Raw genomic sequence first — 26976 nt, 5'->3', positions numbered from 1 at the left:
AGCCACTGGAAACAGCTTGGATGGGGCCCTAACTTGCGTGGGGCAGGGTCTCAGAGAACCACCCAGGTGGGCTGAACAATGTGAGCCAGGTTGATGATGACTCAGATGGCACCTGCCTGCCCAGCTCTGTATATGCTGTGTGTCAGAAAAAGAACAATGGTCTCTGCCAGCACTTTTTTTCTGGCAGAAACCTGCCCCTCCAGTTCTCACCCAGTTGTCAGTCAATTCAGTTCCTCCTGCTAGTCCCAGATGCCTTTTGAGCTGCTGCCCAAGTGCTGGAACTCAGAAGGAGCAAGTCTGAGTAAGTCCTGGAAGAAGAACTGTCTGGGACTCCATAAGCCCTCCATCGAATCCAGCCACAATCCCTGCTGTTTCTACACCCAGAAGTTATGGGTTCTGGTGGGGCTGGGACCCCTCGCTCCTTGGGAGACTTCCGTAGCCGAGATATTCCTCCCAATTTTTATCCATCCTACATGGGTGTGGGACAACACCTTCAACCCTTCAGCCAGTCTCAATGTGGCTTCTTTAAATCCTTAGTTGTAGGACTTCCATTTAGCTATAATTCAGGTAGTTCTGAATGATGGTTGTTCAGTAGTATCATTGTAATTTTGATGTGGTTGTGGGAGGTTGCGAGTACTGTGTTTATCTACGCTGCCATCTCTGAAAGCTAGCTCCACCATTTTAACTGGTATTGCAAAATTTGTGACTTTAATATGTAGGTAATTTTTGGTTTGCAATTGAGATGACTTCAGAAAACTAATAAGGAACAGAAAATTTCATTAAGTTGTAGAGGTACAGAGTTTTTCCAAGTTTGATAGTGACGAAAAGAACATTTATACTGAGTGGTCAGATTATTATCTCTGAAGGCATAATAATCTGGCCACCCAGTGTATATCCTATATAATAAAAGGCTAATATGCAATTTGTCCCTTGACCAGGAGTTAGACCAGGAGGCAGGACGGCCAACCGCCCATGTCCCCTTCCCCTGGCCAGGCTGGCCGGTCCACCCATGCACCAATTCATTCACTGAGTGGCCAGATTATTATGCGTTCAGAGATCATAATAATCTGGCCACTCAGTGTGTATGCCAGATTATTATGCGTTCAGAGATCATAATAATCTGGCCACTCAGGTAATTCTTATTACATAAGTTAACACACTAAATGAGAATGTAAATTCTGATAATTTCTTTTTCTCTCCCCATTTATAAAAATGTTGGGCCAAACCTACTAAATGTATTTCATGGCCCACAAACGGAGCTGCCACCACCAATTTCAAAAACTTGCAATGTAGGTTCTAATAAAGGGGTTAGAATTGTTGCCTTATTTCTATTTGGCTTGACTACATGGGAGATTTTCTAAATATGTGTGCATTGCTTTGTTTTTGTAATGAAGACATCATTTCAAAAATGATTTTGACATTTGAATTTTTTCTCATTAAGGCTGTTTATATCACTGGAAAAGAAGTTTTCAGCTTCAAAATCCTTTCTTATGTGAATGCAACTGCTGATTCTGCATACACAGATATGAGTGTGGTTGACATTCAAGTTAATTTAACTGTTGGTTGCATTGAAGTAGTTTTAGTCACAAAATTTTTACATTCTATATTGGTAAGTATTTTAATTGATTCTTTCCTGCTAGTTGGAAATTGTTGTACATCAACCGTACATGAAGAATAAATAATAATTTATTGCTTGATTTTTACCGCCTAATTTTTCATAATTGTTTGGATACCATTTATTATGATTGAAATGTATAATACTTTAGTATTATTTTCACATGGAATATCCAGTTAATTGAAATATATATTTTAGATATTAACATATTAAGTGTATATACATTATATGTCATATATATTAATTGAGTTTTTATTTTATACATCATTGGTTTATGTTTTTGCTTTACCTAAGTTTCAACTCCAATATAATTGAAGTTTGTTTTGTCTCAGGTTATTATTTTTAAAATTATATTTTCTATTATGTTATAATTCTGTGACTGGGGCTTTAAGAGCTTTAGATTTAATCTCTATATGATACACTCTAAGGTATTTGAGTTACTTTTCATAGTTTATTTTCCCTTGTGGTTTTTCCATTCTGTCACTTGATGCTTTCTCTGGTGAGTGTCTTACCCTTCTCTATGGCTTCACTATTCATTCTTTTAAAATGCTATCTCTTAGTGTTGGTGTATAAAATAGATGACTAGTTGATTCTAAGTAAAAAATGTTGCTGTTTTTTGATCTTCTTAATTAAGGTTACCATGCAATTTTTCATATACCCATAAATTTTTTTGTACACCAAAACATAAATATGAACAACTATTTCTTGTCTAATTTCTTTTTTTAAATTCCTAGTTATTTGCTAAATGATTTTAAAAAATATATTTTTATTGATTTCAGAGAGGAAGGGAGAGGGAGAGAGAGAGAGAAACATCAATAATGAGAGAATCATTAATTGGCTGCCTCCTGCACACCCACACTTGGGACTGAGTCTGCAACCCTGGCATGTGCCTTTACTGGGAATCGAACTCTGACCTCCTGGTTCATAGGTCGATGCTGAACCACTGAGCCATGCCGGCCGGGCTCTAATTTATTTTTAGAACTCAAAAGAATTTTGTCACTGAGACTGATGTGATAGCCTTATACTAAAAAATTACTGAAAATGAAATATTTTTCTAAGTATGAAAATTAAGTGTAACTTTAGGTATATTTTATGTCATTGAGGTATTTTTTTCCCCAGAATTCAGAAATTAGAAAATTTAGCATTCTTAAGGAAATATACTTTAATTTTTTATCTTACAAACATAAAGAAGCTCTCTGCCAGTTGAGTTTGTACAGGGAAACACAATGTAATTGGTTAGCATTTAGGAAAAATGAGACAAGAGGGAGTTAGATATCAGTGAAATATTGAAATATCCACATGTTACTTTGTTCCAGGGACTAGATTTTCAATGTTCTGCTATATCTTTGTATCTTTATCTTTGTGTTTTTCAATTTTTATGCAGAAGATTAAGATTTAATATAGGCAGTCAGACTTTGAATATATACTGCTTGGTTGTACCAAGAAAATTATTTTTCTTAATGGAGGTAAAATCATTACCTGCCATATATATTTAATAAGTCTTATTCATTAATGGTAACCTTGTGAATATAATTCTGTTACCTTTATAGGCTTTTATAGATAATTTTCAAGCAGTTAAAGAAGCCTTGGCTGAGGCAACTGTCCAGGCAGCAGGAATGGCTGCTACTGGTGTAAAAGAACTGGCACAAAGGAGTTCTAGAATGGCATTAGATGTTAACATCAAAGCCCCAGTTGTGGTCATCCCACAGTCTTCAATTTCTGAAAATGTCCTTGTTGCTGATTTTGGATTAATTACAATGACCAATACATTCCACATGATAACAGAGAGCCAGAGCAATCCCCCACCCATTATTGATTTGATTACGATAAAGCTGAGTGAAATGCGACTATACAGGTAAGCTTTCCACAAATATATTTGTACTAGAGGCCCAGTGCACGAAATTCGTGCACGGCGGGAGGGGGGATGTGTGTCCCACAACCCAGCCTGCACCCTCTCCACTCTGGAACCCCTCGAGGGCAGTCGAACATCCCTCTCACAATCCAGGACTTCTGGCTCCCAACCGCTCGCTTGCCTACTTGCCTGATTGCCCCTAACCACTTCTGCCTGCCAGCCTGATCACCCCCTAACCACTCCCTGCCAGCCTGATCACCCCCTAACCACTCCATGCCAGCCTGATCGACGCCTGACTGCTCCCCTGCCGGCCCGATTGCCCCTAACTGCCCTCCCCTGCGGGCCTGGTCGCCCCCAACTGCCCTCCCCTGCCGGCCTGGTTGCCCCCAACTGGCCTCCCCTGCTGGCCCGATCACCCCTAACTTCCCTCCCTTGCCAGCCTGGTCGCCCCTAACTGCCTTCCCTTGCCAGCCTGGTTGCCCCTAACTGACCTCCCCTGCAGGCCTGGTCACCCCTAATTGCCCTCCCCTGCCACTGCTTTAAAAATACTCAATTGCTATTCCTTCCTTATTTCACTGTGCTAAGTGTGTTTTTGTTGCAGTCAATAAATTGTTGCTTGCTTTTCTAAAAAACACAGCACAGTGAAATAAGAAAGGAATAGCAGCTGTATTGAGATATAATTGACATCTAAGGCAAGCAATCACATGGCTTCAAAGTGTATAATATGATAAGTTTTGACATGGATACACTTGTGAAAGTTTGTGTACATTGTTTTATTTTTTCTTTAAATATTTGGTAGAATTCACCAGTGAAGCCATCTGATCCCAGGGTTTACTTGTGGGAGATTTTTAACTCATTTTCCATTCCTTTAATAAACTTAGGTCTCTTCAAGTTATTTTTTTCTTGTGTGATCTTTTTAAATTTTTTTCAAGAAATTTTTCCATTTTGTCCACATTGTAGAATTTTATGGTATAAAGTTGTATATAATGTTTCCTTCTTATTATTAATGTCCACAGGGATTTTGCCTCCCTCATTCTTAATATTTATAGTTTATGCCTTTTTAATAATCAATTTGGTTAGAGGTTATCAGTTTTATTGATTTTAAAGAATTAGCTTTTGGCTTTCTCTCATTTTTCTGTTTTCTCTTTCATTGATTTCTGCTTTGATATTTATTATTTCCTTAATTTTGCTTTTTCGAAGTTGCTTTACATGTTAGCTAATGTTGATTTGAACATTTCTTAATTATAATTTACTGCAGGCTAAAATTTTGGAGTTTTTCTCTGTAGCTCTCTTCCTTCTGGCATTTTACTGTATGAGCTCTAGCTGCCTTGGCCACAGAATTCTCAGTGCCATGGCTTGTAAATTATCTCAAAACAGTAGAAGTTGGGGCAGTAATAGGACTCACCTTGTTGTTGTTTTTTTCCGTTTGTTTTTTCCCCATCTCATGAATTACTGTCCAGTGCTTGATGTCATATGTCCTTTTATTTTTTTAGAACATTTGGCCTTTAATTTGCATTAAAATAAGTTTCTTTAAATATTTCAGTTACAACTTCTAATAGTGAAGACATAGTAGATGCTGCAGGCACTCAGTATTGGCTCCTATCCTTTCCCCCACTCTCTCTCCCAGGCTTTGTTTTTTCACTCAAGATTCAAATGGGCACTCTGCACTAAATAAATGGCTCCCGGTGCCAAGTGTCAGCATCCTTATTTCAGGTCACACATTGTAAACAAGTGTTCTTTATGCATGCCATGTTTATTGCATTTTGGGGCTTTTTGTTGTGGATTTTGCTGTTCAAATTGCTGCCAACCATATAGTGCCAGTTACAACCATAAAAGATTAAAAGTGGATGAATTGTATGGATGTGAGTTGTCTCAATAACACTATTTAAAAAGCTAAAGGAAAATAATATGTAAGTATCAGTAATAGGGTAGAACACAACTTTCTAATTTAAGCATTGAAGGAATAAGAGAAGTGATAAGGGAAAAATACCGATTGGGTTTGACTGTACAAGAATGTAATTTTCTGAATATTAATTACCAAAGCAAAGTTATAAGAGAAAAAGAATATGGGTATTAGCAGCATCTTTATCAAAGGATAAAAATCTTTAAATATTTTAAACCAGAAAGAACAAGACAATTTGAAAAATTGGTAAAGAGCACAACTAGATGGTTCTTTAAAGGAGCCAATAAACAGCTAATAGAAATGTTCATACACACAAAATTATTGATTTCTACTAGTAATATATAAAATGAAAATTTTAATTTTTTGTTACTGAGTACATATGAAACAATTCACAATAATTTTATCTCTCCTTTTAGGTCTCAGTATAGTAATGATGCATACCAGGAAGTACTGGATATACTACTGCCATTAAATCTTGAGGTGATTGTTGAGCGAAATTTAGCCTGGGAGTGGTTCCAGGAAGTTCCTTGTTTTAATATAAATGCTCAACTAAAGCCTATGGAGGTAATTTTTCAGATACTTGTTGATTCCTCTTTTTTTGGTTAAAAAATATTGCTTGGGGACATATTGCTTGGGTGTAGAAGTTATGTGTTTATTAATCTCCTTTGTCAGAATTGAGATAGTAGCTATATTAACCTAGAATTCATTGAATATTCTCCATTCATTCATTCAACAAATATTTGCGTGCCTATTGTATTAGATATTGGAGATACAGTGGCAAGAAGCTATGACATTGTCTCTGGCTTTGTGGACTTAACCAGTCTGATGCAGGGGTTGGTGGTGATGGTAGTCCAGAGGTGTGATAGATAGTAAAAAGTACACAGGTACATTATTAAAATGGTTTTAAATTGTGGCAAATTCTATGAAGGAAACAAATATTAGGATGGTATAAGTAGTCAGTTGGATACATTAATATAGAATTTAGTGGAGAGGTCTAGGTAGTATAGAATTTGAAGTTATCAGCCATGGGAATATATGAAATAACCTAGAGAAGATCATAGAGGTTGAAGATGAAAATTGCAAATGGGTCAGGACCTTAGGCATAACTTTATCTCACTATTGGTTGACATTGCTTCACAGATCCCTAATGTACCTATCCACAAATTCATATTGTTCCCTTTTGACTGGATGGAACTATTTCACATTCTTTGCTGAAGTGATAGCAACATATGTTGTGTCTGGAAGGTTTCTTTTCCCAGTTCCTTTTCCCAGTTTCCCTACTTCTTCCTATAAAAATGTATTAAAAAAAAGAAAACAGTTATTTTAAAGATTTAAGATTTTTAACTTAAAAGTCTATTTAGAATTTAAAACCTCTCAACTGGAAGAAAAATGTTAAATTTGTAGTATATAAGATCATATGGGCATCTTAACTTATAGATGGAAAGTACCCTCTTAAGATAAATAATTGAAGTCCCTTTGTATTGATAAGACAACAGATTGAAACTTATAAAAGACTAGAGGCCCGATGCATGAAATTCGTGCAAGGGCCTTGGCCCCAGCCCCCGCCTGGGCCTCTGCTGCCTCTACCATGGCCCCAGCCCACTGCGGCTTTGTCTGGAAGGATGTCCAGTCTAATTAGCATATTACCCTTTTATTATTATAGATAAGTAGCATGCTGAGCAAATCCTCTTCCTACTGGACACAGTCATTAGGCAGATTTATGTGGGGTGGCAGGACACGGTTTTCCTTCACTCTTCCCCAGGGCGAATCCATGCAGTATCAGGTAATATTGCAGATCATCTGCAAATGCCTGGCTGCCTTCCAAGACAGATGAAATTGGGTCTTTGCTTATCCTTACTCACATGAATAGTCAGCAGTTGTTGTAGCCCACCCCTTGGTGGACATATTTGACCCTTCTTGGACATCATGCTCTGTATCAGAGAGAAGCTGGAATCAACTAGCCTAATGCATTTAGACTAAGTACTGCAGCTTGTGATTTCTGACTTGTCAGATGTTTGGGGATAGCACACAGACTGCCCTGACATGTAGGAGCCATAGAGCAACAATCTGGGGGTTATCTTTTTTTCCAACTTCTGCACTGAGCTGTTTGTGAGAGTGAGAGTGATGATTAATGTCAAGAACTGGCAGGCATTCAATATACATGTACTAATTGAAAAACGTTGATTTAGAAATTATAATATTTTATTTCAGTTTATAAATTTATATGAACATACTGTTTTTGCAATGACTGCTGCATAATAATCACAAAATAAATGTCATGAATAAATATTTTTTAAAACCTAAGTAGTAGGTATGCATAAATAAAACAACATAAATAGCATGAGTAAGGTACACATGGATTTAATCTTAAAATACTACGTTGGTATAGAGGCATATCTTGTTTTATTGTGCTTTGCTTTTTCGTGCTTCACAATTTCTTGCAAATTGAATGGCAAACCGGCTTCAAGCAGTAAACCTATTGCCACCATTTCCCCAACAATGTTTGCTCACTTCACATCTGTGTCATATTTTAATAATTCTCCCAATATTTCATACTTGTCTATTATTATATTTGTTATGGTGATTTTTGGTCAGTCATCTTTGATGTTACTACTATTATTGTTTTTCGGCACCACCAACCACACCCATATAAAACTGCAAACTTAATAGATAAATGTTGTATGTGTTCTGACTTCTCTCTTCCAACTGCCCTGTTCAAGCTGGTTCTCCTATCTCTCCCTCTCTTTGGGTCTTCCTATTCCCCTAGACACAATAATATTGAAATTAGGCCAATTAATAACCCTACAATGTCCTCTAAGTATTCAAGTGAAAGGAAAGTTGCACTTCTCTCACTTGAAATCAAAAGCTAGAAATAATTAAGCTTAGTGAGAAAGGCATGTCAAAAGCTAAGTTAGGCTGAAAGCTAGACCTCTTGCAACAAACAGCCAAATTATGAATGTAAAGGAAAAGTCCTTGGAGGAAATTAAAAGGGCTACTTTAGTGAACACACAAATGGTAAAAAAGCAAAACAGCCTTGTTGTGGATATGGAGAAAGTTTTAAGGATCTGGATAGAAGATTAAACCAGGCACAACAGTCTCTTAAGCTAAAGTCTAATCCAAAGCAAACCCCTAACTCTCTTCAATTCTCTGAAGGCTGAGATAGGTGAGGAAGTTGCACAAGAAAATTTTGAAACTAGCAGTGGTTCGTTCCTGAAGTTAAGGAAAAAATCTTTCTCTATAACATAAAAGTACAAGGTAAAACAGCAAATGCTGATGTAGAAGCTGCAGCAAGTTACCCAGAAGATCTAGTTAAGATAATTAATGATGGTGGTTACACTAAACAGCAGTATAGACGATATGGTCTTATATTAGAAGAAGATATACCATCTAGGACTTGGATAGCTGGAGAGGAGAAGCAGTGCCTGCCTTTAAAGCTTCAAAGAATAGGCTGACTCTTTTGTTAGGAGATAATGCAACTGCTGACTTTAAATGGAAATCAATGCCCATGAACCATTCTGGAAATCCTAGGGCCTTTAAGAAATATGCTAGATCTACTCTGCCTGTGCTCTATAAATGAAACACCAAAACCTGGTGATAGTACATCTGTTTACAACATGGTGTGCTGAATATTTTAAACCTAGTGTTGAGACCTACAGCTCAGAAAAAAAAAAAAGATTCCTTTTAAAATATTACTGCTCATTGACAATGCATGTGGTCACCCAAGGCCTCTGATAGAGAGGTATAAGATTAATGTTGTTTTTAGACCTGTTAGTACTACCTTCTGCAGCCCATGGATTAAGGAGTAATTTTGGCTTCCAAGACTTATTATTTAAGAAATATATTTTGTAAGCCTATCACTGCAATAGATAGTGATTCATCTGATGAATCTGGGCAGAGTAAATTGAAAACCTCCTGGAAAGGATTCACCATTCTAGATGCCATTATGAACATTCATGACTCATGGGAAGAGATCAAACATCAACATTAACACAAGTTTGGAAGAAATTGACACCAACTCTCATGGTGACTTTGAGGTATTCAGGACGTCAGTGGAGGAAATAACTGCAGATGTGATGGAAATAGCTAGAAAACTAGAAATAGAAGTGGAGCATGAAGATACGACTGAATTGCTGCAACCTCACGATGAGGATTTGCTTCTTATGGATGAGCAAAGTAGGGTTCCTTGAGATGGATTCTACTCCCAGTGAACATGCTGGGAAGATTATTGAAATGACAACAAAGAATTTAGAATATTACATAAACTTAATTGATAAAGCAGTGGCAGGTTTTGAGAAGATTGACTCTAATTTTGAAAGAAATTCTGTGGATGAAATGTTATTAAATAGCATTGCATGCCACAAAGAAATTGGTCATGAGAAAGAATCAATTAATATGGCAAACTTCATTGTTATCTAATTTTAAGAAAATTTCATAGCTCCCCCAACCTTCTGCAACCACAGCCCTTATCAGTCAGCAACCATTAAAATCGAGGTAAGACTTTCTAATAGCAAAAAAAATTATGACTCGCTGAAGATGATGGTTAACACTTCTTAGCAATAAAATATTTTTAATCAAGTTATGTACATTGGTTTTTTTATACTTAATGCTTTCACTTAATAAATTATAATATAGTGTCAACATAATTTTTATATGCACTGGGAAATAAAAAAATTTGTGTGACTCACTTTATTTTGATAGTCGCTTTATTGCGATTGTCTGGAATCGAACCCACAATAAATACAAGATATGCCTGTATCGTCTTTTCAATGCAGTCAAAGAAAACCTGATGAAAATAAAATTGTTAATTTTTGTGGAATTAAAATTATCCCCTTGAGGTAATTAAACATTATTTTAAAACTCATAGGTCTTTTTATTTTTACAAAAAACGGTTTTTGTATTAGAGTTCTCTAGAGAAATAAAACAAATATGATGTGTGTGTGTGTGTGTGTGTGTGTGTGTGTGTATACTTGGCCTGTATGCATTAGACTGACACTGAGGTTGAGGTTTAGGAGGGGTCAAGTGTGTGGTCACCACGGTGGGCTACAACAGCTGCTTACTACTAAGTGGGTCGTGGTAGAGATAGACTCAATTTCATTCTAGTGGGTCTGCCCCAAAAGGCAGTTAGGCATTTGTAGATCGTCTGCAGTATATATAAGGTGTTTGTGTGTGAGTGTAAAACATCTAGGAAAAGATTTGACCAAATATTTAGATACTGTGATCCAACCAAATTGACATAAAATTAACCATCACAACTTGCAGGACAGGTCCTACACTGGTGATTTTAGGCTAAATTCCCAACACATGAGGTTTTTACTTATTGTGTTAAGTTTATTAAGTGGACTAAAACTACTTAAGCCTCAACTTCTTATAAAGTCAGGATTATATTCTTTACACCTACTACTTGTGAGGTTCAAATAAAGTAATTCTTGTAAAACAAATTGTGAACTATTTTTCATCATACAAATGAATTATTTTTTATTATCCTATATTTAAAGATTTAGCTGTTTGTTTACAAGTAGCTAGATGAATATTTAACCAAGTAAGTTTATTTTAAAGTTTTAAAATTACTAGTTTATTGGTAAATTGTAATAAAAATAGTTCATTATTCATAGCTTCATCGATATTGGCATTTAATTTTGTTCTGTATTTCACAAGGTACTAAAACTCACGTAGTCATTTAAAACTGAATTTTCAGTTAGTAGAAATATCTCATGTGTAAAAATTGGTTTTGAAATGAAACAATTATTTTTATTGTATGTGAATTTTTTACTACATGAAGTAGTAATAAGAAAATAAGCAAATCTTATTTTTTTAACAGTTCATTCTTAGTCAAGAAGATATAACAACTATCTTTAAAACATTATATGGTAATATATGGTATGAAGGAGGTGGCAGTGTCCCACCGGCAGGAGTGAAAGATCAGAGTAGTGTTACTAGTGGAGTCCCTAATGCTTCACATCATTCAGGAGGTAAGTTCTTGACCTTAAACTCTTTCCCCTCCCACCCCACCCCCCCTTTCTTCTTTTCTTCCATTCTCTATTTCTAGTTTTGGAGTAAAATAAGATTTATAAATCTTTTTGAATTATTTAATCCCATTCAGCTATCTCTAAATTGTTTATTATTAGTTGTTCTGTTGATTTTTCCCTTTGAGTCAAAATTCTTAGTCCTATTGTGACAAAATTCCTTAGTATTTATGCTTATCTATCCCAACATAGGTCCCCTTTTTCAGTTTTTTTCTCCTTCCTTCCTCTTCTCTCATTCCTATAGCAGCATTTATCCCAGATGAGATATTTTATATTGATAATAGCCATATCAAAGTATTAGAGGTGTCAAGAGAGGATGAGCGTGAATAAATTATGGATTTCAACAAATATATAAATGGTAAATGGAAGGAACAGAACAGAGGGAACCATCACTCAGAAAGGCTGTTTATCCAATGTTGGCTATAATGTACTATGTGGAACCTGACTGGATTCTAAGTTTAGCATCAGTGCAGACAAAGAATAGGGTCACTTAGGAGTGCTGGGATGATTTTGCTTCACAGGAACAAAGTTCTCCTCATTCTGGCATTTTGGGAGATCCCCAAACCTACCTCTCTTAAAGAGCAACCTACTAGCTCATAAAATCCACCCTTGCAAAGCCCTGAGATTTTTACACAGTTTTGTCAGTCAAGGAGAATCCTAACACACAAACAACCATACATTTATAACATTGTAGGAAACCCCATCTTTGCTTGTTAGAATAACCAACCCAGTCCTTTACTGTTAAGTATTAATGGACAGATATGAAGAAAATCACAAGAACCTGACCATGAAAGAAACCAACATGAACAGAATAGGTAATTAGAATTAGATTTATCATCAATAAAACTGAATGGGATGGAATGGATAGATGATAAAAGACAATGGAGCCATATAGTCAAATTTCTAAGGAAAATGATTTTAAAGTTAGGTTTCTGTATAATGCCAAACCATCATCCAAATGTGAAAACACAATAATTTGCAGATGTTTAGTCCCACAAAGTTTACTTCTTTCATACTCATTCTTGAATAAATTAGTTTTAAAATATATTCTAGCAAAACAAGGAATTCAGGAAAGAGGAAAACATAGGATACAAAAACAATGGGCCTAACCAGGACTACAAGGAAAAGGAACCCCAAAATATTCTGGTACTGGGATGTGTAGTAAAAAATGCTTCATTATCATTAAAGAGGAATTCAGAATATCTTAAGAAAAAAAAAGTGGAATAATGTCTTCAAGAAGAAAAGTAGCATAAATTCCATAATATATATAGAAGGAGGGATTAATTTCAGTAATTTCCCCATTATCCATGGGAATACTTTTCAAGACACCCAGTGGATGCCTGAAGCTGAGTAGTACCTAATGCTATGTATATTATGATTTTTTCTGTATATACATACCTGTGATAAAATTTAACTTGTATATCAGCCACAATAAATGATTAACAACAACTAATAAAGTATAGAACAATTGTAACAATATACTGTAAAAAACAGTTATGTGCATGGCTTTACCTTTATTTTACTTAATAACCTTTACATTATTAAGTAAAATAAAGGTTGCTTAAACACAAGTCTGTGATACCACAACAGTCCATCTAATAACTGAACTATTAATTGACTAATAGGCAGGTATATACAGAGTGGATAGGCTGGATATACATAGTGGATAGGCTGGATAAAGGCATGATTTCACATCCTGGGTAGGATGGAGGGGTCAGCATACGATTTTATAATGCTACTTAGAATGGTGCACAATTTAAAACTTATGAATTATTTTTGACATTTTTCATTTAACACTTTCAGACCTTGGTCGACTATGGGTAACATACCACAGAAAGTGAGGCTGTGGATAAGGGGGATTACTATAAGTACCTTCCATAAGTGATATGGAGAGGAAGACATGCTTTCTGTTCCTAGGAAGGGAGAAATTGCTACAAATAGTCAGGTGCAGAAGTGGAGGAGATTTTGCATGATTTTGAAAAATGGTTAGAATGTGAGAAGAGATGCTCTCTTTTTTGAGAGATGCACTAGTTGTAATGTAGTAGCAGAGGAAGTATTATAATAAACTATTAGTTTCTTCATTGAAAATTATTACATAGCTATAATTAAATCAGACATGGAAGACTTAATCTGTAAATAAGAATTTACATGATATTAGCAATGTTAACCTAGTAGTAACCATGTTAACTGAGCAAAGCTGGAAAGCGGAAGATGGGACCGATAAAGGAAATACATGGTAAGGACTTAAAATAATAGGCAGTGCAAAGGTAATGTTTAAAATGTGTAGGATGAAAAATAGACATTTAAATATATTATTTTAATCATTCACCTCTAGAAATTTTTACCGATTACTCAATTTCAACAATTAGTATAATATGGCTGCTTTTATTGCTACTATAACTCTTCTCCTCTTCTATACCCATTTGATTAATAATTCTGTTAAATCTATTTCAATGCTATTTTAATGAGTTCTGGCTTTCCTGATTTTTTTTCTTTTATCTAATAACTTTAATTTTTCCAAGGAACAACTGTAGTGACAGCTGCTGTGGTAGAAGTACATTCATGTGCCGCTCAAGTTAAGACAACACTAAATATGAGTTTCAGAACTGATTATCTCACCATGATACTATATAGTCCAGGTCCTGAACAGGTAAGTTGAGGGAAAAAAATACATTTTTTACTTGATGAAAATTATATAGTGAATATTTATTAAAATACCATTCATTAATATTTTATGTACATTTTGGAGTATCTGTTCCTGTGAGAAAAATTATTGATCTCTTCATTTTAATAATAAAATAATTTTAACCATGTCCCTTTTAAAATGTGTTATCTTTGCTATAGTCAGTGATGTGAAAAATAAATTTTGAATTAAAGTCAATATATATTTTTTGGCCTTTCTTAGTGAGCCCTTTGGAGATAGAGAATGTGGTAGTTTATAATTAAAATTTGCTTTGTATTTATGTGTTTGTGTAAAATTTATATTGATTTTCTCTTCTGCAGGCTTCCTTTACAGATGTCCGTGATCCTTCTCTGACACTTGCTGAATTTAAGTTGGAGAATATAATAAGTACTTTAAAAATGTATACAGATGACTCAGTATTTTCTGCCTTCTCATTAAAAAACTGTATTTTAGATGATAAAAGGCCTCATGTCAAGAAGGCAACTCCTAGGTAATAGTGTTCTGCGTTTTTACTTGAAATATGGTTGATATCTACACTAATAAAAGAGAAACATGCAAATTAACCATCACTCTGCTACGCCAAGCCACACCCACCAGCCAATAAGGAGCAAGTATGCAAATTAACCCAACCAAGATGGCAGCTGGCCATGGAGCTGGAGCAAGCAGGAGGCTTGGGTTGCCCTGGCAATGGAAGAAGCCAAGCTTCCCGCCCACCCTGGCCGGCCCTGGCCTCCGCTCAAGGCTACAAAGTTTCAGTTATAGAAGATAAATAAATGGTGGTGGCCACAGAGCTGGAGCAAGCAGGAGGCTTGGGTTGCCCCTGGCGATGGAGGAAGCCAAGCTTCCTGGCTGGCCCTGGCCTCCACTCAAGGCTACAAAGTTTCAATTATAGAAGATAAATAAATCCCATAAAAATGGAGGCAGCCACGGAGCTGGAGCAAGCAGGAGGCTTGGGTTTCCCCCGGCAATGGAGGAAACCAAGCTTCCCGCCCGCCCTGGCCAGCCCTGGCCTCCACTCAAGGAGGTGCTGAAAAATAAAAAAAAATAAAAAAAAGGAGGGGCTTGGACCTTGGGTCGCCAGGGGGTGATCAGGCCAGGATGGGACAGCAGGGGCCGTTGTGGGTAAGCAGACCAGCAGGGGGGCCAGTTGGGGGTGAGCAGGCCATCAGTGAGGATCGGAGGTGATCAGGACAGTGGGGGGGCACTTTGGAGTGAGCAGGCCAGCAGGGTGGCAGTTGGGGGTGAGCAGGCCAGTAGGGGGGGGGCAGTTGGGGGTGAGCAGGTCAGCAGGCAGAGTGGTTAGGGGCAATCAGGCAGGCAGGCAGGCAGGTGAGTGGCTGGAGTCAGCAGTCCTGGATTGTGAGAGGGATGTCGGACTGCCAGTTTAGGCCCGATCCCTGTAAACAGGCAGTAGGACATCCTTCGAGGGGTCCCAGATTGGAGCGGGTGCAGGCCGGGCTGAGGGACCCCCCCCCCCCCCCCCGTGCATGAATTTCATGCACTAGGCCACTAGTATTTTATAAAACTTATTCCCAAAGTTGCACATTCATTTTTTGGCCACATCCTTAATATCATCGGAGCTTCAATTCAGTGAAGTCATGGTTCACAGTCAACATTTTTTTATTTTTTTTAAAATTTATTTTATTGATTTTTTACAGAGAGGAAAGGAGAGGGATAGTTAGAAACATCTATGAAAGAGAAACATCGATCAGCTGCCTCCTGCACACCTCCCACCGGGGATGTGCCCGCAACCAAGGCACATGCCCTGACCGGAATCGAACCCGGGACCCTTCAGTCTGCAGGCCGATGATCCATCCACTGAGCCAAACTGGTTTTGGCACACAGTCAACATTTTAAATATCCAGGTGTCTTGGTTGGTTGAAGCATCATCTCGTACACCAAAAGGTGGCAGATTCCATTCCCTGTCAGGCCTCATACCCAGGTTGCGGGTTTGATCCCAGGTCAGGGTGCATCTGAGAGGCAACCGATTGATGTTTCTCACTTAGATGTTTTTCTCTCTCCCTCCCGCCTGCCCTCCTTTCTTCTCTCTCCAAAAATAATTAATTAATTAATTAATTAATTAAAGACATAAAATGTCTTGTTTTATGTGCTCTTGCTGGATGGTTGATAGATTAATTAAATAAAAATCTGTAATTTTTGTTCAAATTAATTTATATTATCAAAATTATTTTCAATTCATTCAAAATTTAATGGGAAATATATGAAAAATATGCCGAGATTCCAAATTCTGATAATTTCTTAAAGATACACTAACTAATTTATAAAACAGTTATGTTCCAGAAGTTTGTAAATCTATTATTATTTGGAGTACTTTGAGATCTTTCTATGATAAATGGCTTCAGATGCTGGTTGGCTGTCAGTGAAAGGGATAAGAAGTCTTTGAGTTTTATTGGTGTGTTTGGTTATTTGTAAGCTATTCACAGGAATTTTTATGGTGTTTTTCAGAATGATAGGACTGACAGTTGGATTTGACAAAAAAGATATGATGGATGTAAAGTATAAGAAAATCAGAGATGGTTGGATGTCTGATGTAGTCCTTCAAGAAACATATATTTGTGCAAGTGTGGAATTTCTGCTGACAGTTGCAAATGTCTTTCTTGAAGCCTACACCACAGGCACTGCTGTAGAAACCAATGTTCAAGCATGGGCTACTAAAGAAGAAGGTTCGTTATTAAATAAAATGTTTAATATCTATGTTAATCAAGTGTTACAATAGCACTTACCTTGGTTAGCTTTCTAGATTAGCAATTTTCAACCTGTGTGCCACAAGAATTTTTAAAACATGAAATACCTGACTATTTAATCAGGGCACTGACCTCTTTTCTCTTAGATTGTCAAGTAAAAAAATGACAACAGCCAACATATCAATTTCCATTCGATATGAATGAATCAAATTTATTCCCTTTTTTTTTGTCAGATTGGCAAAATATATTTGATGTGCTGCAGAATTTGTTTCAGTTTATGAGTTGAAAAAGGTTAAAAATAGCAGTTCTAATTGATGAGGTTAAATGAATTAATAAATTAAAATTTTATTTTTAAGAGGTAAGAGGAAAATGTGCTTTCTGCTGAGATGTGCAGTTTGCATATATTTTTTAAAAATATATTTTATTGATTTTTTACAGAGAGGAAGGAAGAGGGATAGAGAGCTAGAAACATCGATGAGAGAGAAACATCGACCAGCTGCCTCCTGCACACCCCCCACCGGGGATGTGCCCACAACCAATGTACATGCCCTTGACCGGAATCGAACCTGGGACCTTTCAGTCCGCAGGCCGACGCTCTATCCACTGAGCCAAACCGGTTTTGGCAGTTTTTTCAAGGTGTAACTATATATTGGGTTCAAAAATTAATGAGACCTATATTAGAATAATTACTTGTACTTATCTGCAGACAATAATTTGAAAGAATTTGTTGGAAGAAAACCTGCAGGGAGAAATAATGAACCAACTACTTCTTTTCATTATTAAAGATAGTATTTCAACTTAAAATACTCTTATTTTTATTTCATATATGGTTTTCTACTGTCTTTTACATATTTCATTTATTGTGGTGCAGTGGAAAGAGTATCATGTTGAGAGTTCGAAACTGGGTTAGTTTTCTGCTCTGCCATGGTGGAGATTTCCCTCCAAATTTTAAAATGTACTTATAACTCTAACTTCTTCAAATCTTACATTATAGATTTCTTTGGGATCTAAGATGCCTTTATTTTAGTTTTTACTTAGAATGAAAATAACATTTTCCCATAAATAATACGTTTTTCATAAAATGTGTAGCAAAGATTTATAAATATTTTAAATTATTTATTTTTATTTCTATTTTAGTACCTGCACAGGTACAAGAAAAGTGGGAAGTGAATATTCTTATTAAAAATCCTGAAATTGTGTTTGTGGCCGATATGACAAGAAATGATGCTCCTGCCTTAGTCATTACAACACAATGTGAAATTTGTTGGAAGGGTGACCTTGAAAACAATACGATGACTGCTGCTATTAAAGATCTCCAAATGAGAGCATGCCCATTTCTTCCTGACAAGAGAAAAGACAGAATCACTACTGTGAGTATACTATTTAATTATCTGTTTTGTATTTAGTATATACCACTTTATGAACCTACCTGCAGACTTTCTAATCTTCCTTTATAAAGTAATTTTTTTTTTTTTTTTTTTTTGGAGAGCCTAACCTGGGTTACTATTATACCACTTTGAAACTCTTTTTCATTCTTCCAATTGTTCCTCATTGTTTTATGTATTTGTGGGAATAGTCTCACTAAGAAGCTGCTTTCATCTTAACATTTTTTGAGGCCTTACTCGGACATACTATCCGTGTCAGTTCCACACTGCTCTTAGGCCTTGAAAACTATCTACCACTTGTTTGAGATGTTGTTGCAATTTTACCATTTTTTCATATTTTTCTCCCATCTGGACACTTTTGCTTTGATGTATGTGTTTAACTGATTAAAATTTATTTCTTCAAAGACATCTTTTCAAGTTAACTATCTGATTCCTAGTACTCTTATAAAACACATAAAAATGTTTAGTCTTTTATAGGAATAATAGAAGCATAAATGTCTAAAAATTATCAACATAGAAATGTAAGCTATAATTCTCTAGTTTGCAAGGTTGATGGCTCATCACTAAGAAAAGAGGATATAGAAAACTGAGGGCATACTGATTGATTCTCTTTTAGGTGAATGCTTAGAAATTTTATATATTTCTTCTATTCACATCATTTGGCATGAATGTAGCTATGTGACCATACTTATCTGCAAAAACAGCTGGAGAATGTGGTCTTCTTCTTTTATTTTATTTTTTTATTTTTTTGCGTTATCTTGTGCCCAGGTAAATCTTGTATTAATTACTGTGGGGGGAAAAAACAGATATCAAGACAGCTAGAGGTTCTTCCCACAGCCCACTAAACGTTTTATTCCTTTGTCCATACTGATAATCCATGCTTGTCTTTTCTCACCTCCACCTCAAGGGTTACAGCCACAGCTCAAAATCCAGGATCTTTAGATGATAATTTTCTTTGTTGAGTCTGTATGTGATTTCTCTGGAGAAGTGTAAATAGGGGAGGCTTGTCAGGTGAAGTGACATTTATGCCAATGCCTGAAAGATGAGTAGTTATTAGCAGCAGAACTGAAACAGGAGTCATGGGACTGTGTTTCAGGATGAAGGTATAACGTGCAGAGAACCTGGGTTCCAGAGAGCACAAGTTCCCACCCCATATCTACCCACATACCAACAACTATATTTATATACTCTGACTTTTTCTCGTTATTCTGTGGTTCTCAACTTGGGGCAGCCTTCCCACCACCAAGATAGTGTTTGTAAAGTAGGGAACGTATAGTGAGCTCTTACAGCTTCTATAGATGTTGGATAGCCCAAGATTGCTTCTTTGAAGGGGAAGCAGTAGCAGCAAGAAAATAATGCATTAATAGTGAAAATCATAATACTGGAGCTATATGGTGAGAATTAGAGTAGAAAGGAAAAAAATAAAAGTAGCACTAAAATTACAATGGATGTAGTTGGAGATAATAGAATAATACTAGTAGGGAAATAATTCCATTTTAAGATAATGTTTCTACATCTTCAATTGATCTCTATAGATATATTGTATATAACTTGACTGTAGTGTAGTTTTGTCACTAATATGTTGGATCAGCTGCATTTAAAAAAAATACATTTTTATTGACTTCAGAGAGAGGAAGAGAGAGGGAGATAGAGACAGAAACATCAATGATGAGAGAGAATCATCAGTTGGTTGCCTCCTGCATACCCCCTACTGGGGATCGATCCTGCAGCCTAGGCATGGAATCAAACCGTGACCTCCTGGTTCATAGGTTGAAGCTCAACCAAAGAGCCTCACCGGCCAGATGATCAGCTGCATTTTTAATCCTAGGGAACTTAATTAGACTTGAAAATAAAGGAGTTGGATAAAAAACAAAACAAACATTCATACTTATTTTGGGAAGGGACTGTAAAAAAAAACAAAATTTATCAAGTTAGAAACTTTTATATGTATTTATAATAGTACTTTTTGGTTTTGTTTTTGCCTTCCCTAAGATGAAGATATAACACAAATTTTATGTTGGAAGTTGTGGATTATGTATTGTAATATGGTTGTAATTACCTATCCCTGAAGTTTCAAGAAATAATATATTGAATATGTAAGTCATGTACTAGTTGCTTTTGCTGATTTATTAGAATAATAGTGAATTTTAATGTGCTTTCTTTGGAGAATGAATTTGTTTATCATATTTTTTCTGATTTATTTTTTCATTTTTAATGTAAGCAGTATTCTAAAATGTCCCCGAAGATTTCTACCTCCTGTTGAATGTGCCCAGTATAGTCTGCTTCCATTGAGTGTGGATAGGATCAGTGAATATAATTAGGTTACTAATCAGTTAACTGAGTTAATTAAAGAGAGATTCTGGATGGGCCTAATCTAATTTTTAAAATGCTGGCATTGAAGAAGCAAGCTGCCATACTGTGGGGAAGGCTGCATGGCAAGAACCTATGAGCAACTAGTAGGTGTCAAGAGCAGTCTCTGGCTGACAGCACAAGCCAGTGGAGATCTCAGTTTTAGGGCCACAAAGAAATGAATTCTACCAACCACCTGAATGAGCCTGGGAGCAGATCTTTCTCAGTCAAGCCTCAAGATAAAGACGCAACCAGCTGATAACTGATTTCAGCAAGATTCCTGACCCATGAAAATGAGGAAAAAATAAATTAGTGTTGTTTTAAGCCACTAAGTTTATGGTACTTTGTTACACAGCAATAGGAGAAGAATACAGATTTTTTTTTTTACCAGAAATAAGATGTAGCAATTATTTAAAATGTGGGAGCATCTTTGGAACTGGATAGTATGCAGAAGCTGGAGGAATTTTGAATAGAAGGATAGAGAAAGCCTAACTTGTGTTGATCAGACTCTTGGTAGAAACTTGGTCATTGAGGACACTGCTAACGAGGACTCAGAAAGAAGGTAAAAGACATATTATTGGAAACTACAGGGATTGCTTGATATGTAGTCCCAGAAAGCTTTGAAAAATGGTGTCTTGAACCCCCCAACATTCTACTGGCAAGAAGCAGGAGGATAAAAAGCAACTACTCAGTTGCGTATTTGTGCTACCTTTTATAAAGAAGGAAGAATGACTCAGGGTGGAGCTGAGAGCCACAATCAATTGTTATTAGGCTTTGAAACCTAATCAAGAAACTTATTTACTTGGCTGAATTTCAGAACTGTTTTGGACAAGTGACTCCTTTTTATCTTCCATTTTTTCCAACTTGAATGGGAATGTCTGTTATTGTTATCCTATGTCTATCCCACCATTCTATGTTAGGAATGGTGGGGGCAGATAACTCATCTTAGTTTCACAATTTCATAAAGGGAGGGAAATTGTGCCCTAGCAGCTTCACTTAATAGATTATACCCAGGAATTTCATGAGGACCTGGAGCTGATTTAGTTTTAGACTTTGAGCTGGTAAAAAATAGATGAGATTTTGTATATTTTAATCAATGAGAGCTATAGGTAAGATAGAGGTATGATGAGATACAGACTTATGTAAGTGATTTTGAACTTTGAGCTATAATGGAATGAGACTGTTAGGAACCTTAGGAGGAGGTGAATATATTTTGTGTTTGGAAGGAATGTGGTCACTGGGTGCTAGAGGATAGAATCCTGCTTACCACAGTCAGGAAAAACTCAGCTAATTTATAATTAAGAATTATTTAGTAAATCTAATGTATTTATAATTTTTACATCTCATCTTTTATAGCTTTTTCTATATAGATTAATTTATTTCATTGTAATTTTATAATGAAAAAGATGCCATGATAAAATTTTTGTTTTAGTAAATAAAATATATAATGCACATTTTACATATTTCTATAGTTAAGCATATTTAAGAAATTCTACATATTGTTTTATTAATACTGCTCATATTAACCCTTTGCATTCGCTTGCTTTTTTCTTGATTTCTTTATTCTACTCGAGATTTAATTTTTTAAATACCCCAGATTTTACAAAGCGCGGCAGTAGAATAAAAAACTGGAGTTTCTTTTCATACAAACTTATTTATTTGGATTTTTTTATATTTCAAATTATTGATACATTCAAAGAGTAATTTTAATCTCGACATCCGAGTGCAAAAGGTTAATACTTGATATTATAATGAGTAAGTAAAGAGAAGTGTGTTATTGAGTCACTTATTTTTCAACAGTTTTGAATAACTTGTCTATTTAATATAGTTAGCTATTACTAGGAAAGCCTTTAAATAAAAATATTTTAAGAGCAATGGTAATTTAGTGTTACTGATTTTTCTCATAGGTTTTGCAGCCCTGTGACTTGTTCTATCAAGCTACTCAGATAGGCAGAGATCCACAAGTGATTGATATATCACTAAAATCTCTGACACTAAAGGTAAGTTAAAATGTCAGTCATTTAGATCTTTAGTGAACTTTTAAAAAAATTAATAAAACTAGAAATAAACAGTTATTACAGCAAGTCTTTTAATTAAGTAAGCAAAAAAGAAGCTATGTTTTAAAAATCTTTCTCTAGAAAAGCCTAATATGCTAATTGTCCCTCCAACTGTTCAACCATTCGGCCAGTCACTGTGACGTGCACTGACCACCAGGGGGCAGACACTCCGACCAGTAGGTTAGCTTGCTGCTGGGGTCCGGCCAATCGGGACTGGGCAAGACTGGCCAGTCATGGCCTGGAGCCCTCCCATGGTTCCTCCCCAGCTGGCCGCCCCTGATAGGCCCCAATTGAGACTGGGCAAGAAGGGCCGGACATGCCCTGAAGACCTCCTGCGGTCCCTCTCTGGCCCCAGTTGTGCACTAGTGGGGTCCCTTGGCCTGGCCTGCACTCTCTCGAAATCCGGGACCCCTTGGGGGATGTCAGAGAGCCGGTTTCAGCCCAGTCCTCACAGGCCAGGCCGAGGGACCCCACCTGTGCACAAATCCATGCAGCAGGCCTCTGGTATTTTAATAAGATTAATGTGAATACCTTAATTGAAATTAGTTATGATAATTAATTTTTGTGGGCAGTGAATTATATTTGCGGTTTCATGGTAATAACATTATTTCAACATTAATTATTATTCTTCAGCAAATACATTTAATTTTCCTTGAAGTATGTATTTTTAAAGCTGCATGAGTAGATTTTTTATTAGTTTAAAATTTTTTCCTTAGGTTTCACCAGTTATCATAAATACTGTGATTACCATAACTGCAGCACTTTATACAACTAAGGAAACCATCCCACAAGAAACTGCTTCTTCTACAGCACATTTATGGGAAAAGAAGGATACAAAGACTTTAAAAATGTGGTTTCTTGAAGAACCAAATGAAGTGAAAAACATAGCTCCCACAACCGAATTGGTACCCAAAGGAGAGATAATAAAAATGAACATTGATTCTATTTTTATAGTTCTTGAGGCTGGGGTTGGTCATAGAACAGTGCCTATGCTTTTGGCAAAATCATGTTTTTCAGGGGAAGGCAAAAACTGGAGTTCCCTCATAAATCTCCACTGTCAGCTTGAGCTAGAAGTAAGTAAATGTATTTTTTTTCTTGATTTTATACCAAATCATGATACATATAGAATATTTTGAGAATCTTATTTAAATATTTAAGCATATTGTAAATATGATGTTGGCTCAGAAACCTTTTGGAAGAAAGTTTACAAATTCATGCCTTTGATAAAGTTTTATGTATACAGTAAGACCTCAGTGTCATTGATAGGTTTTGCCATTTTAAGCAAAAGGACATAGAACAAAACCAATTTTACTGTAGCTAATTGATATGAAAAAGAGTTAACTTCCTACAACATCTCATCAGGGTTGTAACAAAACAATGTTGAAGAAAATGTTATTTGAGGCCCTATTGTACTTTTAACTTTAGGCCACATGTTCACACTAAGTTTATATTTCAGTTGATTTGATCAACTTAAACACGATACATTAATAGATTGTTGTTGATTAGATTCAAAATTCTTGTTTTTAGGAATTTAATGGAATACCTTTCTTCCTTTAAAAGAAAAGTAAACTATTTTTGAATCTCTTCTAAAAGAGTAATATAAAGAATTAGAAGGATATGTCTTATACTTTTATATAATGCATAATCTTTATACTCTAGTGAGAATCCACTAAGATCTTTAAATTTTTGTGAGAGTATTTTATATAAATTTGCTTTGCACCAGTGTACATTTTCTTCAGAATTTATCTATATAGAATCATCCCCAAAGCTACTTTGGTTTACAAATTATTAATCAAGTTTGTCTAATGGAAACTAATCTGATAATCTACCCTTATCAAAAAAAATATGGAGATTTATAAGCTGCTATATTATTTGTATTGATACAGTTATATATTAATAGAGGTAGATATGACTGACTATATTACAGCTGTTCAAATTTTGGCTAGAATTTTGTATACTTTCCAGAGGTTAATCTAGGATGTCCAGAAAGTTCAAAAAATTCAAATAAATAAACACTCATTGAATCCTATGTTACTTGCTTTCGAAGTCTTTTGAAAAATCAGTAGAGGTAGACAGACATGTTAAAAAATGTCAATAATATATAATAGATAAACACAGTCTTTTATGTTTAGCCTGGCCTGGAAGTTAAGGAAACATGATTAAAAGAGAGTTTTATCTGGATTAAATTATGGAAGCTAAATTATGATGTAAACCAGGTGAGGAAAGTGCTGAGGGAGTGAATGTAGGAAACTAATTAGTGGCATTTAGTATGATTTTCATATAGGAGAAATAGCACAGCCAAAAGGAATGGTAGTACTAAACAACACGGAAGATCATTTTAGCAAATTCCAGAATGCCTTATTAAAAAATTAAAAATTCTCTTTATAGGTGCATTATTACAATGAAATGTTTGGTGTATGGGAACCTTTGCTTGAACCTTTAGAAATTGACCAGACTGAGGAATTTAGACCATGGAATCTTGGAATCAAGGTATATTTGAAGTCTAAAAATTATTTAAAAATTGAGGGTATCTACACCACATAAAACATAACAATTTCAATCTCAACAAAGTTCAACATTTGTCATTATTAGCCTTGCTGTATGCTTCCCTGTTTGACCTGTGAATGTAATTTTCAAACCAAAGGCCAATGCCCTCCTGTGCTTTTTCAAATACAAATAATCCTATATAATAAAGAGGTAATATGCAAATTGACCATCATGCACTCACACAAGATGGCCGCTCCCATGTGGTCACAAGATGGCTGCCACAAGATGGCCAGCAGTTGTGGGCGATCAGGCCAGCTAGGGAGGACAGTTGGGGGTGACCAGGTTGGCAGGGGAGGAAAGTTGGGGGCAATTGGGCTGGCAGGGGAGCAGTTAGGCGTTGATCATGCTGGCAGGCAGAAACGGTTAGGGGCAATCAGGCAGGCAGGCAGGTGAGCGTTTGGGAGCCAGCAGTCCCGGATTGTGAGAGGGATGTTCTACTGCCGGCTTAGGCCTGATCCCAAGGGGTCCCAGATTGGAGAGGGTGCAGGCTTGGCTGAGGGACACCCTTCTCTCCCCTCCCCCGCAGCAATGTACTTTTGTTTTCACCCTTACAACAAGTGTCTGAAGAATGTACAGTTTCTAACTTCATTGTAACATGTGAACGGACTGAAACTAGAAAGGGCTTCACTAAAGTAATGATACCTTTAGAGTGGAGGTGATGGAGTGCAAATGTGGCTGCAGAGGCCCTGCTCATATTAAAATGCTGCTAGCCTCTTATAAGTTGCTATTTATCCTGTGTTTCCTTTGTCTTCTGAAGGATATGTTTATGGAAGAAAACATATTATTTGTTTGAAATATGTTTAAAATAATTGAGTTTACGTAATCATAAAAATCAGGACCTTTAGATGGATGAAATTGTGCTTCTGAAGCAGGAGACTGTGGAATAACTGGCATGTTTCCTCCCTAATGACAATTCAGTCAACCTCCAAACAGATTTTCAGTGGTTTAAAGTCAAATAAAGTAACAACAAATGTGACTAGCTTGGCATGTCCATCTTTTTTTTTTTTATCACTACATTTGATTTTCCACATATTTCAGACAAAGGACTTACTAGTAGATAAAAGAACTTATTTGGTGGTTTTTAGGTTGGAATATACATGGGCCCTGGATCTGTGAATCCTAAAAAAAGGTAGATGTTATTGTTTTTCATGAGTTCTGGGTTCTAGTGGCACTGTTTTGCAACTGTTGTTGGACTTCTTAAGTTCCTGATTTTCCGTTCTTTATTTATAGCACTAGAGGCCTAGTGCAAGAAAATTCATGCACTGGAGGGGGGTCCCTTAGCCCGGCCTGCCCCTTCTCACAGTCCGGGAGCCCTCAGGGGCGGGAGGCGACCCAGCGATGAGGGGAAGGCAATGCCCCCATAACCTCTGCTGCTGCCACTGCCGGCAGCGCAAGCCTCAGCCAGCCCTGGTTATCTGAGCCTCGGATGGCCCTGGACGGCTGGGCAGCCGACATCTGAGGCTTGCCTGCTCCCTGGGCCGGCCCTAGGTGGCTGGGCATACGACATCCGAGGCTTGCCTGTGCCTCAGGCCATCCCTGGGGGGCTAGGGGGCTGAGGGTGGGTCCAGCCGCACCCTGTGCCTGCCGCTCCCCCCCCCCCCCGCCCGGCTGGGCTGAAAGGACTATGGGACTCTGGTGGCAGGTGCAAGGAGCAGCCAGACCCAGCAGGGCTGACAGGACTGGGGAACTCCAGCCAGGCTGAGGGGACTGGGCATTGCCATCTTGTGGCTATGGGCACCACCATCTTTGTGACAGCATGACGGTCAATTTGCATATCCCCTCTTTATTAGATAGGATGACCAATGGACTAAATGACTTTTCTCACTCTAAATTTTCATTTGCTATGAAGTATTTGCT

At 36.7% G+C, this 26976-nt stretch overlaps 1 protein-coding gene across 6 annotated transcripts in view; it reads left to right on the top strand.

Annotated features, from left to right (window-relative positions):
* The window catches only part of VPS13A (vacuolar protein sorting 13 homolog A), a 215167-nt gene that overhangs the window by 103434 nt on the left and 84757 nt on the right, over window positions 1–26976 (top strand). For all 6 annotated transcript variants that reach the window (XR_013814532.1, XR_013814533.1, XR_013814534.1 and 3 more), the window contains exons 32-42: window positions 1442–1609; window positions 3166–3470; window positions 5787–5934; window positions 11189–11339; window positions 13916–14043; window positions 14397–14566; window positions 16543–16760; window positions 17919–18151; window positions 22423–22515; window positions 23289–23645; window positions 24961–25062. Coding sequence is in view for 3 of the 6 variants with exons in the window: in XM_079790912.1 (XP_079647038.1) it covers window positions 1442–1609; window positions 3166–3470; window positions 5787–5934; window positions 11189–11339; window positions 13916–14043; window positions 14397–14566; window positions 16543–16760; window positions 17919–18151; window positions 22423–22515; window positions 23289–23645; window positions 24961–25062 (2073 nt within the window). In the remaining 3 variants the exon portion in view is untranslated. The remainder of the gene's footprint in view (window positions 1–1441; window positions 1610–3165; window positions 3471–5786; window positions 5935–11188; window positions 11340–13915; window positions 14044–14396; window positions 14567–16542; window positions 16761–17918; window positions 18152–22422; window positions 22516–23288; window positions 23646–24960; window positions 25063–26976) is intronic.

The sequence above is a fragment of the Cnephaeus nilssonii genome, assembly GCF_951640355.1.
Source record: "Cnephaeus nilssonii genome assembly, chromosome: 14".
NCBI lineage: Eukaryota > Metazoa > Chordata > Mammalia > Chiroptera > Vespertilionidae > Cnephaeus > Cnephaeus nilssonii.
This window is presented reverse-complemented; position numbering and strand designations above follow the sequence as displayed.